Consider the following 13,887-nt stretch of genomic DNA (forward strand, 5'->3'; position numbering starts at 1 on the left):
GAAAGCTCACTTTACAAGATGTGGGCATAACTATAACAAAAGGACATGTTAAAAACGTTGCACTTGATCTTTAACTACATTTACAACCCTTCTTTCAAAAAAAAAATCTGAAGCATTGCAAGGAAACTGCCAGCAGTAAAAAGAAGAAAAAATGTTTGCCACCTGTCTCATTGATGTCAATGCTGAGGGTTAGAACAGTAGCATGTACTTTTAGTTAGGTTCAGCATTTTATTAACAGGAAACTTAATACAGAACAATAAACTCAGACACATGATTAAAATTAAGTCTGGAGAGTTGGTATTTTATTTAGTGATTGATAACACTATTTTTGTTTTTCATCAAGATGGGAAAAAATGCCCACCACCCACAAACCTTGTAAAACATAACTTTTAGAATGCAGTGAAGGGCCGTTTATCTATGTACGTATTGCATTTTATTTCTGTTTCCAGCTGCCATGTATGTTCATATTTTATCAACAGCATATTTTTATACACTGTTGCTGTGGTCAAGTTCTAGGCAAACCAACATTCAGCTTTTATAATGCTTGTTCATTTTGATTTATATTTCCTCTTCCTCCTTCAGAAAGCCCCAAACTTTCTGTAACATTCTTAGACATGAAATGCCATTGTGTAGTTGAATGAAATTGTCTCCATCAGCCAGTCACCTTATTTCTTCTGTTGTTTTACTTGTGATTACATTACTGGGTACTTTACCATTATTGGGGCAACACTGAAAGTGAGGATATTTTTCCCCTCTGCAGCACCTGCGGCTGCCATTGTTGTCATTCATGCCTGAGATTATTATAGGATGCAAGTGGCAGCATTACGTGTCATTTAGTCAAAGATAACCCAAATCATCTAAGAAAATAAACTGATGTCCTCAAGGTGATGATTTTGTCGCAGGGCTTCACCAGTAGTTCGACCGCACAGCCGTTAGCCAGGAAACAGCTTTCTTGAAAACAAAGTCAGTGTACTTTGCACTGCTTCCCCAAGGAAGTGTAACATTCCTGATAGGCCAAATGCCATTCGGAAAAAAGAGCAAGTTAGAATGGTGCACACACTAAACACTGGGCATGCTTTATGTCTCCAGAGATGGCAGCTAAATGTTGCTGCTTCTGAAATAGATTTTCTCCCTCACTACATATTCCGCATTTGCTGAAATTTCGACTTGGGCTGTGAGGGTGAATAACACCCTTTCCCCTTTAACAAGCAGCTTCACTGGAAGAAACAAGAAGTCATCTATACAAGAACTGGGAAGGCTATAGCCCGTAAGCAAATTACCTGCCAGGAGGGACATTGCATTGCATATCAAATAATAATCTGTCTTCGGTGTACACAAGCTTCTTTTTTCCGAAACCCATTTGGGCTATCAGGAATGTTACACTTCCTTAGGGAAGCAGTGCATAGTACACTGACTTTAGTTGTTTTCAAGAAAGCTGTTTCCAGGCTAATGGCTATGTGGTCGCATTAGCAGTGTTGCCTCGATAACGGAAAAGTACCCATTACTGTACTCGTTGTTTTGAATTTTCTGTTGCCCATTTACAGACGTTTACAGTTAAAGGATTAAGGGGTATAGTTTATGGTAAGTTTTGAATTGTGGTACGCAGTTTTACGTTTTTCATTTTGTATAGATTACAATGCAATTCCCTTCCTAAGTTTGGATAGCATTAATTCCTGATTCTGTAGCTCAAAAAAATAAAAACATTATTTAAGTGGTGTCATCATTTTCACTGTCTTCCTCTTTTTGGTAGTATACTTTTTAAAAATGAATTTAATAATTGAGTAATCCCACTAGGCACAAGTGCATGTTTTCAAGGTTGACATAGGAACATTGGTTAAGTGATTTTGCATGTAGTGGCACAGTATGTAAGCGCAGACTGAGAGAAACAAACTCAGAATTATAAATCAACTCTCATTAGCAGTATCAGCCTAAAAGTTTTATGCTTTATTATCTGTACTGCCTGAAACATTTTTATGCTTTAGGGTTTATTTGAGTGTATTTGCAATATAGTTTTGTTTCTGTACCTAGCCTAGCTTCTTTAGCCATAACCATTAATCATTAACAGAGTAATAGTTTGCATATTGAATTCAAAATGCTTACCCTCTCTTCATCATCTGATTTGTACTTTAACTTCCCTTTCTGAAAAAAAAAGTATCATTTTGGTTTGCCGAAAATTCATTGGCTCTGATTTCCCCATGAACTTGTATTAGGTCAAGAGGATAGCTGATGAACCTGTCCCTCCAGCATGTTCTGTTGATTGTGGTAATGAGATTGAGGTCTCTGGAGCATGTGGTGCGGAGGGATTGGAATTTCATCAGATGTAGCATTTCTAACAGCGCTAGGTCAAGCATGGCTTTGTAAGTCAAGCAGAGATCGCCTGTAAGTAGGCAATATGAGACAGAGAATAGTTGGAGTTTTTTTAGTCTGTCCATATAGGACACATGTTTAAGGCCTAGGATCCTCTTTGTGAGGTACCTTTGCAGCATCTGCAGTTGTTGCAGGTGTTTAGTGAGGTACATGCCAAATGGGGCATTGTACTCAATGATTGGCCTAATGATGGAAGAGTAGAGGGAGACAATGACGTCTTTCTTCCTGGATGCAAAACCCTTAGTAATGAGATGCACATATTAGGACTTTCTGACCACAGTGGCAATGTAGTGGACAAAAGAGAGGTTGCTGTCTACCTGTGTTCCCAGATCTCTTATAATGCCTTCTGTGTTCAGTGGACTACCATCGATGTGGTAATTCATGGGAACCGGGTTTTTCCCAAAGGGGATGACAACACTTTTTTTTGGCATTGAGCTTAAGGCTATGGTTCTAACACCAGTCATTGGTCTCAGTGAGGGCTTTCTTTGGGATGTCAACATCACTCGGGGAGTTAATAATAGCTCCTAACTTGCAATCCTCTGCAAACTTTGTCAGCCAGAGTCCCTTCATGTTTTCCTGGACTTCAAAGAAGTAGATACCAAACAGGAGAGGACCCAGGACCAAACCCTGTGGGACTCCACTCGTGACTGGTCGGCAGTCTGACCTGGAGTCAGCTACTTTCACACTGTGGGTTCTACCTGTGAGCCAGTTTGCAACCTACCTAGTGATATAGGGGTTTATGCTTAGCTTAGTGAGTTTTTCTATGATTCCTGATTGAGGAATGGTATCAAAGGCCTTGGCCAGATCAATGTAGGCTGTATGAACCACCTCGCCTTCATCCACAGGTCTAGTGACTAACTCAGAGAAGTTGACCAAGTTGAGCAGGCATGATCTACCCTTCACAAAACCAAACTGTGTGGGATCCAGAGTTTGGAGATTCCCTATGTCCTTGTTTATTAGGTCCATGATGATGCATTCTATAGGTTTGCATATGTGACTTGTCAGGCTAATGGAGCGATAGTTCCCAGGGTGTGTAGTCACTCCTTCTTTATGGAGAGGAATGACTGTAGCAGTGTGTCATTTGGTAGGGGCAAAGCCTGAGGTGAGGCTGTGATTGAACAGAGCACACAGGTGAGGTGCCAATTTACTGTAGTTCATGTAGAACACAGCCAGGGATGTTGTCAGGTCCCATAGAAACTGTATTATTGGCCTTGGATGGTGCTGTTTTAACCTGTGCAGCAGTAATACTGGGTGCCTGGCAATCTACTGGTATTGTGACTGATCCCTTAGTGGGGGAGAGAGAGGTAAAGTTGGCACTGAATCTGTCGGCTATTTTATTGGCAATATCTGTTGGCTCTGTATAGGAGGTACCATTGTGCAGTAGCTCAGAGCAAATCTGGGTATTGCCATGGAGATTCTTTACATAACTATAGAAGGCCTTGTGGTTGTCTTTGCTATCTGCGGCAATTCTGTTTTCATAGCTAGCTTTGAAGGATTTGATGAAGGATCTCAACTTTTTGTTGAGGCTGATAAGGGAGTTTTTCCAGTCTTTGAACTTTACCTTATTCTGCATCAGTTTCCTACTTCTGTTGTAGAGTTTGTTTATGGCAGGGGACCACCAGGAGAGCGTCTTGGTTCTGCTGTGAATGGCGAGATCCATGCATTTGTGTATGTGTTCGTACAGTGCATTGGTGTATGATTCGGCAGTCATGTAACCGATCTTCATTTGCAAGGAGACAGTGAAGTTAGCCACCTCTGTTTTTAGGAGCCCAAAGTTAGCTTTAGAGAAAATTTTCATGGTGGTTACCTTTGTGTGTGTGTGGGGGGGGGGGGGGGAATTTCCAAGGTGATTAGTTTGTGGTCGGATCTAACCAGGGAAGAGTTGACTATTGGTGTAGAGCAACAGTCACCCATGTTAGTAATGACCAGGTCAAGGATGTTGCTACCTCTAATGGGGGTAAGAGTGAGCTGGTCCAGGGCATTGGAATTAATGAATTCCAGGAAACAGTGGGCAAGTGTATTGATACATGAGTAGTTTTCCCAGTTAATGGAGGGTTAGTTGAATTTGCCCAGTATGAGAATGTTAGGTTGGGCCTTAATATTCTCCAGGGTGCTAAGGAACATGGAGTGTGAGTCTTGGGACATGGTTGGGGACCTATAGCAGGCTGCGACCTGAATCACTATCTTACCCAGTGTTAGCTGCACCTTAAGTGTATCAGATGGGTTATGTTGGGCTAACAGTCTGGAGGTGTGTGCATCCTTTATGAATATGGAAACACCACCAGCTTTGGAGATTCGGTCCAAGTTCTGGGGCAGAAAGGTGCAGAATGAGTTATAGCCTGGTAGTGCAGGGGTGCTTTCTGCTGCCTTGAACCAGGTCTGTGTTACAGCACAAATGTTGATGTTATCCATTTTAAGGAGTGCTTCAAGCGAGTGCATTTTGAGATTTAGACTTCTAGCATTGAGCAGCATGACCCTCAGATTGCATTTGTTTGTAGCTATTATGGTGGTAATTTGATCTTTGGAACACCTCCTAAAAAAGGAATTATACAGGTGGCAAGAGCCTTGACCAGTATTCATTTGGTGCGGAATAAGTCCTTTCAGGATTTAAATTTCATATCCTTTTCCAAGTTAATACTTTTAGGATTTCATGTAATATATACTTAGATATTTATATATAGAGAGATTTGGACAGTTCATAATTTAGAATATAGTTCTTGATATACATATAGGGTATTTTAGATAGTGAACTATTCATTTTCATAAGACTTTGATTATTCATTTGACATTCAGATATACCTGAAAAAAGCTTTAAGAAATGCTCAGAGTGTAGGCACAAAATACCATGCAGGACCCCCCACTCCCTTTGTGTATGTTGTTTGGGTGTTGCCCATCTTGATGCAATGTGTTAAGCTTGTGCCATCTTCAGCATCAGAGCTATCCAGGTCTGAAGAGACAAATTAGTTTTGAGGGGCCTTTTGCTGATTCAGTCAGGCTCACGTAGTCAGCCATCTGTTTCTCCTACTTCTGTCATGTTGGTTGACAATTCGAAAGAGAAAGAAAAACAAAAAGACCAGGATGGGGATTTTTCCATAGGGAGCAAGACTCCAGAAAAGGGCCCAAGAAGGCCAGGAAACTTTCCCCTGACCCATCAGATTACTTGGAGCTGGCACTGAAAATTCAAAAGCAATTGAATCCGAAGGCTACATAGATCTGCTGTCCTTCTCTGCGTGGTAGTTTTTCCCCAAGGCTGGTCAGTACACAGCTCCACTCACCTGTTCTGCAGGATAGACACCAATCCAGATCTTCTTCTGTAGCCTGTTCATCTAGATCTGTGTGTGTTTCAAGAAGTCTCACCAAGGCCATTGTTGAAAAGATGATGCAGAGGTTTCTTCAAATGCTGATTCAACTATAGGTCCTATCAGCTCCATTCTGAAGGTTGCTCCGAGAACAGCGCCAACTACCCTTCCATTGATGACTCCTTTGCCAATACAACCTTTGGTACTGCCACCTTTGGATACGAGCATTCCTGGGGTACCCACATCAATGTCAGTAGTGCCTTCCACTTTGACTCTGACTGTACACCATTCTTTCTCAACCATAAGTTTGTCAGATTCGGACAGAAGTCAGAGCCAAGATCTAGGGAGATGGACTGACGCCAAAGCATTTGAATCTGTCTCTTCTGCTCAGGACTTCCTCTCTGGACAGCTGAGCTCTGATATCAACTTTGGAGATGGGATGGGTCTGTGTGGGTGAGATTCTGTCCACTTCTGTGTCTAGAGAGATCTCTTTGGCTCCCATCTTCCCCTTAGCCTTCAAGGCTTTTGAACAGGTACTTTCCATGACAAGAGAAGAGGTGCCTGTGCCTTGCAGATCCATCCTGACCTCTTCTGGATACTGCCTTGGACCACATTGTTCTGAGTCAACAGGAACAGTTGGCTTCAAAAAGACTTGTGGAAACTCTTTTATTGAGCTCTCGGTCTGATCCACATCAGTCATCAGAAGCTCTCCCTAAACAAATGTACAGAAAGAAGACATGTAAAAGGATACAGATTAATCACCAGACTCTATCATGGAAGACATGGCCTTAGATGAATGAAGGGGAAGGTTTCCCTAAGGCCCTCTTCAGAGATGTCAATTCTCCAATGTTTTGGAATTGATAAAATGGGGGGGGGCATGAGGCACCAGTACACCTTCATGGAAGAGTCTGTATTCCTGGAGTCCTTTGGAGCTGGTTCTTCTTCTGCTTGAGTGGTTCCACCTCCTGACACTCATTGATTTGGTGGCTCAGAGGACTTGGTAGGATCCTGATATGATGGAGTCAATTCAAAAAAAAAACCTGATAAAGTTTTAGCATCACCTAAAGACAGGGCGCACAGGAGCAAAGGTCCTTCAGTAGATGCCATGGTCTTGACAGCAGCCACTAAGAAAGAACTTCTGTAGGAGAGGACATCTGCCCATTCTCCTAATAGGGAATGTAGAGCTTTGGACAAATTTGGTAAATGGACTGGTGCTTCAATAACATTTAGTCTTAGAATGCTGAATTATCTTTCCCACATAACACTCTTCCAGACAGAACTTGCTAAAGAGCTCACCAGTTCCTGCTCAGGTAATTTGCCAATGGATATTCAAAAAACTGTGGAATCCCTGCTGTCTGCCTTGCAGTCTTTGTCTTGAATTTCCATGCATCTGCTTTCTAGTGCAGCTAATGGGACAGCTAGGGCAGCAGGCACTGGTACAGTCACATGCCATCATTCTTGGATGCATTTATGTGAATTTACAGAAGGCTTTTTGAAGTCTTTCCGTCATGCTCCTTTAGATGGTTCCACCTTATTCGTACTGAAGGTTAAGAAAATTCTCACCAGGAGCGAACAGGACAAATAAGACCCTGTCTGCCTTAGGGATCTGCTTCTCCACTCCTTAGAGGACCTTCTCAAGGAATCAGAGAGGAGGAAGCAAAAAGTGGTTAAGACAATCATAGGGTTTTAATCAGGATGCTCCTTTGGACAGACCCTCCCGGGGTGGGGAGGTTAATTTTAATGGACTTTGCCCTAGGGGCAGAGTCTGCAAAACCAGGCCTTTAATGAGTCCTTTTCCAAGAAATCCTTTTAATGCTCTGAAGGGGTGCTTGGCTGCCACACTGTGGAGGCATGTGAGGCACTTATCCCTACACCCTAAAACCTGGCAAGCCATCACTTCATACTCATAGGATAAACAGCAGAGGATACATCATTCCCTTTGTTTGCCCACCTCAGATAAAGAAAATAATTACATTAGTACTACCCAACCAGCTGGAATCCGCAACAGCAGATGTCTATTAGGAAGGCAGCCAAATCAGCAGCATACTGCTATTAAGGTTATCATTCATATTTATGAGATATTGTAAGGTATAATGTTAGTCTGGAAGCAGATCACATTACCGACTTTGTTCTGTACTGCATTCTTAGTTTAGCCATCGTTTTCTTTGCAGATGGTAAAGTTCACTGCTTTACACTCTATCCAAGTGCTATGAAAATGATGCCATTCAGCAATTGGGATTATAGATACGATTCAAGCCATGACAGCCTCTCTAAAATTCCTTCCTTAATCGAGAAAGTAAACCTTTATGATGAGGACAGCACAGCTCACAATCGTGCAGGGTACTTACCATACTGGTAGACTCTTGAGTAACAGAATGCCCTTTGTTGTACAGCCTCTCACCTTTTACTCTCCCTTCTTTATTACTTGTATTTATGTTTCTACATATTTATGCTTGTACTTCAGCGTTTATAGACTTTATAAAGTTGTTTGATTTAGAACATTTATGTATTTGTATTTTGTTATGTATTATTATTTGTTATGCAAAAAGTGCATTGTCATCCCCTTTGATAAAAACTCTGTACCCATGAACTACCACATAGGCGGCAATCTACTTAACACTGAATGCGTGATAAGAGACCTTGGGACCCAGGTGGACAGTAGTCTCTCCTTTGATAATCACATCACCACAGTAGTCAGGAAGTCCTTCTACGTGGCACACCTCATCACAAAAGGGATTCAGCCAGGAAAAAAGAGGTCATTGTTCCCCTCTACTCGACACTCATTAAACCCATTATAGCGTACAATGCCCCTTTTGGAATGTACCTCACAAGACATCTGCAGCAGCTGGAAAGGTCACAGAAGTACCTCACACAGAGGATTACTGACCTCAAACAGATGCCGTACACTGACCATCTCAAAAAACTCCAGCTTTACTCCGAGGTAATCTCTGCCTAACATATAAAGCTATGTCAAACCCAGAGCTGTTGGACATGCTACACCTAAAAAAATCCCAATCCCTCAGAACTACACACTCTAGGGACCCAAACCTTGTCACCACAATAAACAGGACATGCTGGAGGGATTGATTCCTGTCCTAGAGACTTTCCATTCTCTGGAACAAGCTACCCATCTTTGTCAAGCAAAGTTCATCATTAGCACTCTTCAAGACAAATCTTGATGAGTGCATGGGAAATAGGAAATACACCCTGGGGATCACTTCTGTGTCTCTGCTTGACAGTGGCACAGGAAAATAACTTTCTTGGGTGGCGTAAGCCAGGAAACCTTGTTGGCTAAGCTTACTTAGGCCCTTGGGACAATAGCCTAGTACCTACCTATGAACCTATGTATCTATAAAGGATACATCTTATCTGTTGTATTTATTGTAACAGAAAGCAGTAAAATGCTTCAGTATGGATCTTAAATCAATTTATTCTGTCTGCATATGGGATGCTCTGAAAAACAACTTAAACCAGGGTGGGTGAGTTAAGGTGCTGACTGCTTTGGTTTCTTTCAATGTTGAAGGGGCATTGCAGGTAATACTTAAATGTTACAAATTTAACACACAGCCGATTTTTTTTAGGTTTTCAGGAATTATCATTTTGTTTTCACTACGAGTTGAGAAAAGGCACATAACTCTGACAGAGGATTTTTTGTTTGTTTTCCCAGGTATTTAATCCCATGTAATCATATCATGCTTAGCCAGCGATGGGCTGTGAGAGAAAGAGACTGTTACTCAGTGTCAGCTGCCAAGTTTCTCGCATTAACACCAGACTGTTGCACAGAAGGGATTAGCCTGACTGTTGCAAACCAAGAAGGAGAGTATGTCTTGTGGTCAAAGTTAAAAAACTCTACGCATAATGATAAAACTGGTAAGGTTTTAGTTTTGTTTTTTTTTTAATTCCATTTTCTGGTTTTGTGCCATTTTTAACAGGCAAATGGATGTTACCTAATTTGTCATTGTTAATGAGAACTTTATGTATCCAGTGCTTATTTGCATGTGGTATTCATTGTACATACCAGAAGAAAATGGAAAACTGCGAAGTAGCAATTAAAATGTGTAGCTGAAAACTGTGTTTTGACATGTTCATTATGTCATTTTGTACCTTGCAATTCGCAGTTTAGTTTTGTTATTTAATACTAATAGTTTGCATAAATCAAAGCGTCTTATCTAGCTTGTTGCTACTTTATTAAAAAACGGTTAGCTTCTACTGGACAGTAGAATATTCCATGCATTTTGGTCATTGACCATGGCATAATTCATAGCCTTTTGAATTATTGTTGAGTTATGGCTACAATAACTAAGTGCTGGTCATTTGTCTCCTACAGAATAATAAGTCTTCTGTTGTGAGCTGGATCTTTGGTGTAGAGGGATGTAGCCCTTACCGCAACCCAGGTTGCCAAACATTAACTAGTGACTTGGGCAATAGAGGAGACACTGAAGGAGGTGTGAATGAAAATGGTGGCCTTGCTGGTTCACCCAATCAGAAATGGGAGGGGTTTCTGTCCAGGATGTAGGCACATACTCATGGGACACGTCACCAATAAAAGAGGAGAGGGGCTAGAGCTAGCTGACATTGCATGTGGCGATGTACGTGACATAATTAGTGCACCCATTTAGGGCATGTAAAAATAATTATCTTCCCTAGTATGCAGGGTCAGCATTTATGATGCTGCAGGCTGTTTCACTGCCATTGATGTGGCCCCAGCCCTATGGGATAGTACCTGAGACACTAGGGAAGAAGTGGTGCATATGGGCAGCTGAAAGGTCATCTTGGGGCATGGAAATGGAAGGGGTGAAAAAAACAAGAGTTTTCTTGTGTAGAGGTTAATGGCATTATGATTGTATGGTTCATCTTAAAGGAAAGCACTTTCATTTGATGTTTTATGTTAATGTACAGATATTTTTTTTATATATGATATAGGATGTTTGTGTTATTTTTGTTTCTTATGACTTCACTTGAACCTCTCACCATTTTTATTGGAATACTATTTAGGAATGTAATACCAGCTCTATAATATTTAATCAAAAGTCAGATGCTTTGCAAAACTGCCTGAAAGCCATAGATAGAATGCATTCTGAAGGGAGAAATCTCATGTATGACTAATAGTACTTGCAAGCCAACTGAAACCAAGTACACTGTACCTTTTTCATATACCTCCCTTCAAAAGCAGGTCTGTTGTGGTTGTTAAAGCAGTCTGATGGATAATCACTTTAACGGTTGTATCACCATTGAATGCACTAAAATTTAGGAGTTGTGAATCATCCCAAAATATCCCCTATTGTAAAATATAAAAGAACAAAAATAACTGTTTTCATTATTATCATCTGACTGAAGGTAAATTGCCTATTTATGACATTGAGAAGCTTTGAGGATGCATTTTTCTTTCATGTCATGCAACTTTTGAACTGGCAGAAAACATTAACCCATTACTTGCAGGAGTGTTGAATACGGGCCTTAAACTCATTGGGTATTATACTAAACAAAGAATGCAAGCCTTGTGTCCAAGTTTTCTTCTCACTGAAAGACTTGGCTTGGATCCAAGTGAATGGGCGGTTTACATTTTTTAAACAGCCTATTTATAACAGACTTTGCTAATAGTGTTGATTATAAGTAGATCTGCAAAAGTGTTGAACGAATGTGCTCTGTTGAGTTTAATTTATTGTATTGCATGATGCTGAGTTACAGAGGTAAAAACAGACTTCAGTGGCAGCTCACATTTTTATTTAGAGATGAACTGAAAATTTAGCTTTATTGAAGATGTTTTGCAATTGGGCAACTACCCCTGTTCCCTGTGTTAAAAGACTGTGCCATAAAACCCTAACAGCTACTAAAGCAATGAAACACCAAGGTCATATATCTTAGTAGCACAGAAGTACTTGGTTATATTGGAAAACCAAGTGTTCCATTTTCTTTTACGTATGGATGGATTGAAAATATTGCTTTATTGAAGAGTTGTGCAGTGGAGCAGCCATCCCCCATATGGAATGGCTTTGTCGTACAGATCCCATCTACCAGTCTTTTTTAACCCAGGGGGACATGAACATATGCAACCCATTTGCTTCCTGTGAATTTTACTATAATGTCCTGTCTACACTGGGCATGTGCAGCAGGCTGAGCTGCTCCCCTCTCCCCACCAGGATGGGGTGAGACAGTGGGTATACTTTCACTACCACCTGCTCCAGACAGTCCCTTTGTCTTCCAAATCACAAACTGATCCTGAGTCATGTGGACTGTAGTCAGGGCTTCACAGCTGTATGTGACTGAGGTGGTCTATATATCAGTTTTTCTATATATTCAGGACTTTAAATCAAACTTTTTTTCCTCACAGACTTTATATTTTCCTAACTCTTGACTACATAACATGCAATATGTTTCCCTTTGTCCCCCAATAGACTGTTGTTGCTTTCACCACAATGTGAAGATTTTTTAGCTTAAGTTACATCTTTGTATTCAGTATACACAAATGCATGGTAGTTGCTCCTCAGTTTTGATGGTTTGTAATCTGGTCACTGACCTACATACAGGTATTGATGTGAATTTCTTTCTGCCACTCAGTGTAACAGCTTCATTACTTACATGTTTATACAAATACCATTGTAAAAGCCTAGGAAGGCAATGCTTGAGGAATTAGTTACAGACCTGACATTTTGGAGTACCCATTTATTTCATTACTTTTAACTGGAGCTTGACAAAACAAATGCATAGTGAGTCAGTGGTTAATGTCCCAGCTGTGGTTAGGTGTTTTGCTTTAGCATTTGTTTTGTACTTGTATGCTCAGAAATATCGTTATATTTTTTCATTTATTAAGTAGTTAAACCCAGCAATCACAAACCCTTCCACAAGAGCTAGATGTTTGACTGCTGTTTCTACTTAACATTCTTTGTTTTTAACAGTGCCATGATGTGGAAATAATATGGATATAGAATGCGCTCTATAGCTAGACTGTTGTAAGGGGGTGAGTGGAAGCTACATCTCAAGAGTTTTAAAAAGGAAGAAGTTGAAGGGTCATTTGTCATTCTCAGCAAAGACACATTGTCATTGTCAGCATCCTGCTAATCTGTAGAACATTTGTTGCACTCCATCCGACTTTCATTTCACGATACACCACTGCATGCCCCTTATGACTTGCTCCATGTTCTAAGCATTCGGTTATAGCAAAAAGACAACAGGTGAGATACCTATTTTATTCTTTCCAAGACAGAGAAGTGAAGCACTTATCAGTTAGTATCATTATGGATTCTCCCAGCCCATTCTCTACTTTTGCTCCAGTTACCTTATCTTTGCACAGGTTTCAGACAATATGACTTCCTGATTACTTAATAGTAACTTAAGAAATCCCACACAGTGAGTATTGTAATTGTGTTTTGGTATTGGTCTTCAGGCCTTTAACCCAGTTATATGATTGATGTCAGAATTCCTCACCGTTTCTCACAGTGAGGCATTTCATCGTTCTTTGTCTAAACCAGCAGTTTTTAATGAACTGTACCGGCCCTGCTTGTGGTATCATTCATGTTATATTGTGTTCCACACTTTATTTTTGCATTCCCAAACTACCTCATCTTTTTTTAAGTATTCTGTTGGTCCACTGTTCCCATACCCCTCGTGACTCCTCAGTACTGCTGCACCTGCTGGCCTGTAATGTATGTGAACAAATGCAGAGCAGTTATAGTGAGTATAGTTTCTCTTGAATTCTGTTCACATCTTTCTGGTTTCCTCTGATCATATTTTGTTCCTCTCATTTGTCTACCAGTTTCCAGTAATATTTGTATATAGATGCACTAAAAATTATAAGTACCAAACCAGCTTACAAGCAAGTTTCCTGAATTTTCTTTATTCAAGAACTGCTATTATGGAGCGTAAGAAAATTTCAGAAGAAATACTCAGTTTTTAGCAGGAAAATTACTTATAGGTGGGGACCGGAATAGGTAGGGACTGGAACTTGATTTGTTATAGTGAGGATATATCAAAGGGACTTAGATGGGAAAATATAACAAACAAGTGTAGATTTCTGAAGAAAATTTTGAAAATATTTGGTATGGAAGATGTGACTTCAGTCATAGGAACTCTGGCAGAATTTACATATTTCCCCAATGTACAATAACTGGGCTAGACTAAATAGAAATGATACTTTTCAGGAACATTTATTTGAAAGCTTTGACACATATCCAATAACTATTCCAGATCATGCACCGATAAGAACTAAGGTGAAAATAAATGC

General features: G+C 40.4%; 1 protein-coding gene across 1 annotated transcript in view; it reads left to right on the forward strand.

The window, feature by feature from the left end:
• Positions 1-13,887, forward strand: part of FHIP1A (FHF complex subunit HOOK interacting protein 1A) — a 990,350-nt gene that overhangs the window by 696,418 nt on the left and 280,045 nt on the right. The window contains exon 9 of the mRNA XM_044062036.1: positions 9,334-9,536. Within this exon, the coding sequence (XP_043917971.1) occupies positions 9,334-9,536 (203 nt within the window). The remainder of the gene's footprint in view (positions 1-9,333; positions 9,537-13,887) is intronic.

This window comes from Protopterus annectens, chromosome 2.part1, assembly GCF_019279795.1.
Source record: "Protopterus annectens isolate FY-2018-M chromosome 2.part1, PAN1.0, whole genome shotgun sequence".
Taxonomy (NCBI): Eukaryota; Metazoa; Chordata; order Ceratodontiformes; family Protopteridae; genus Protopterus; species Protopterus annectens.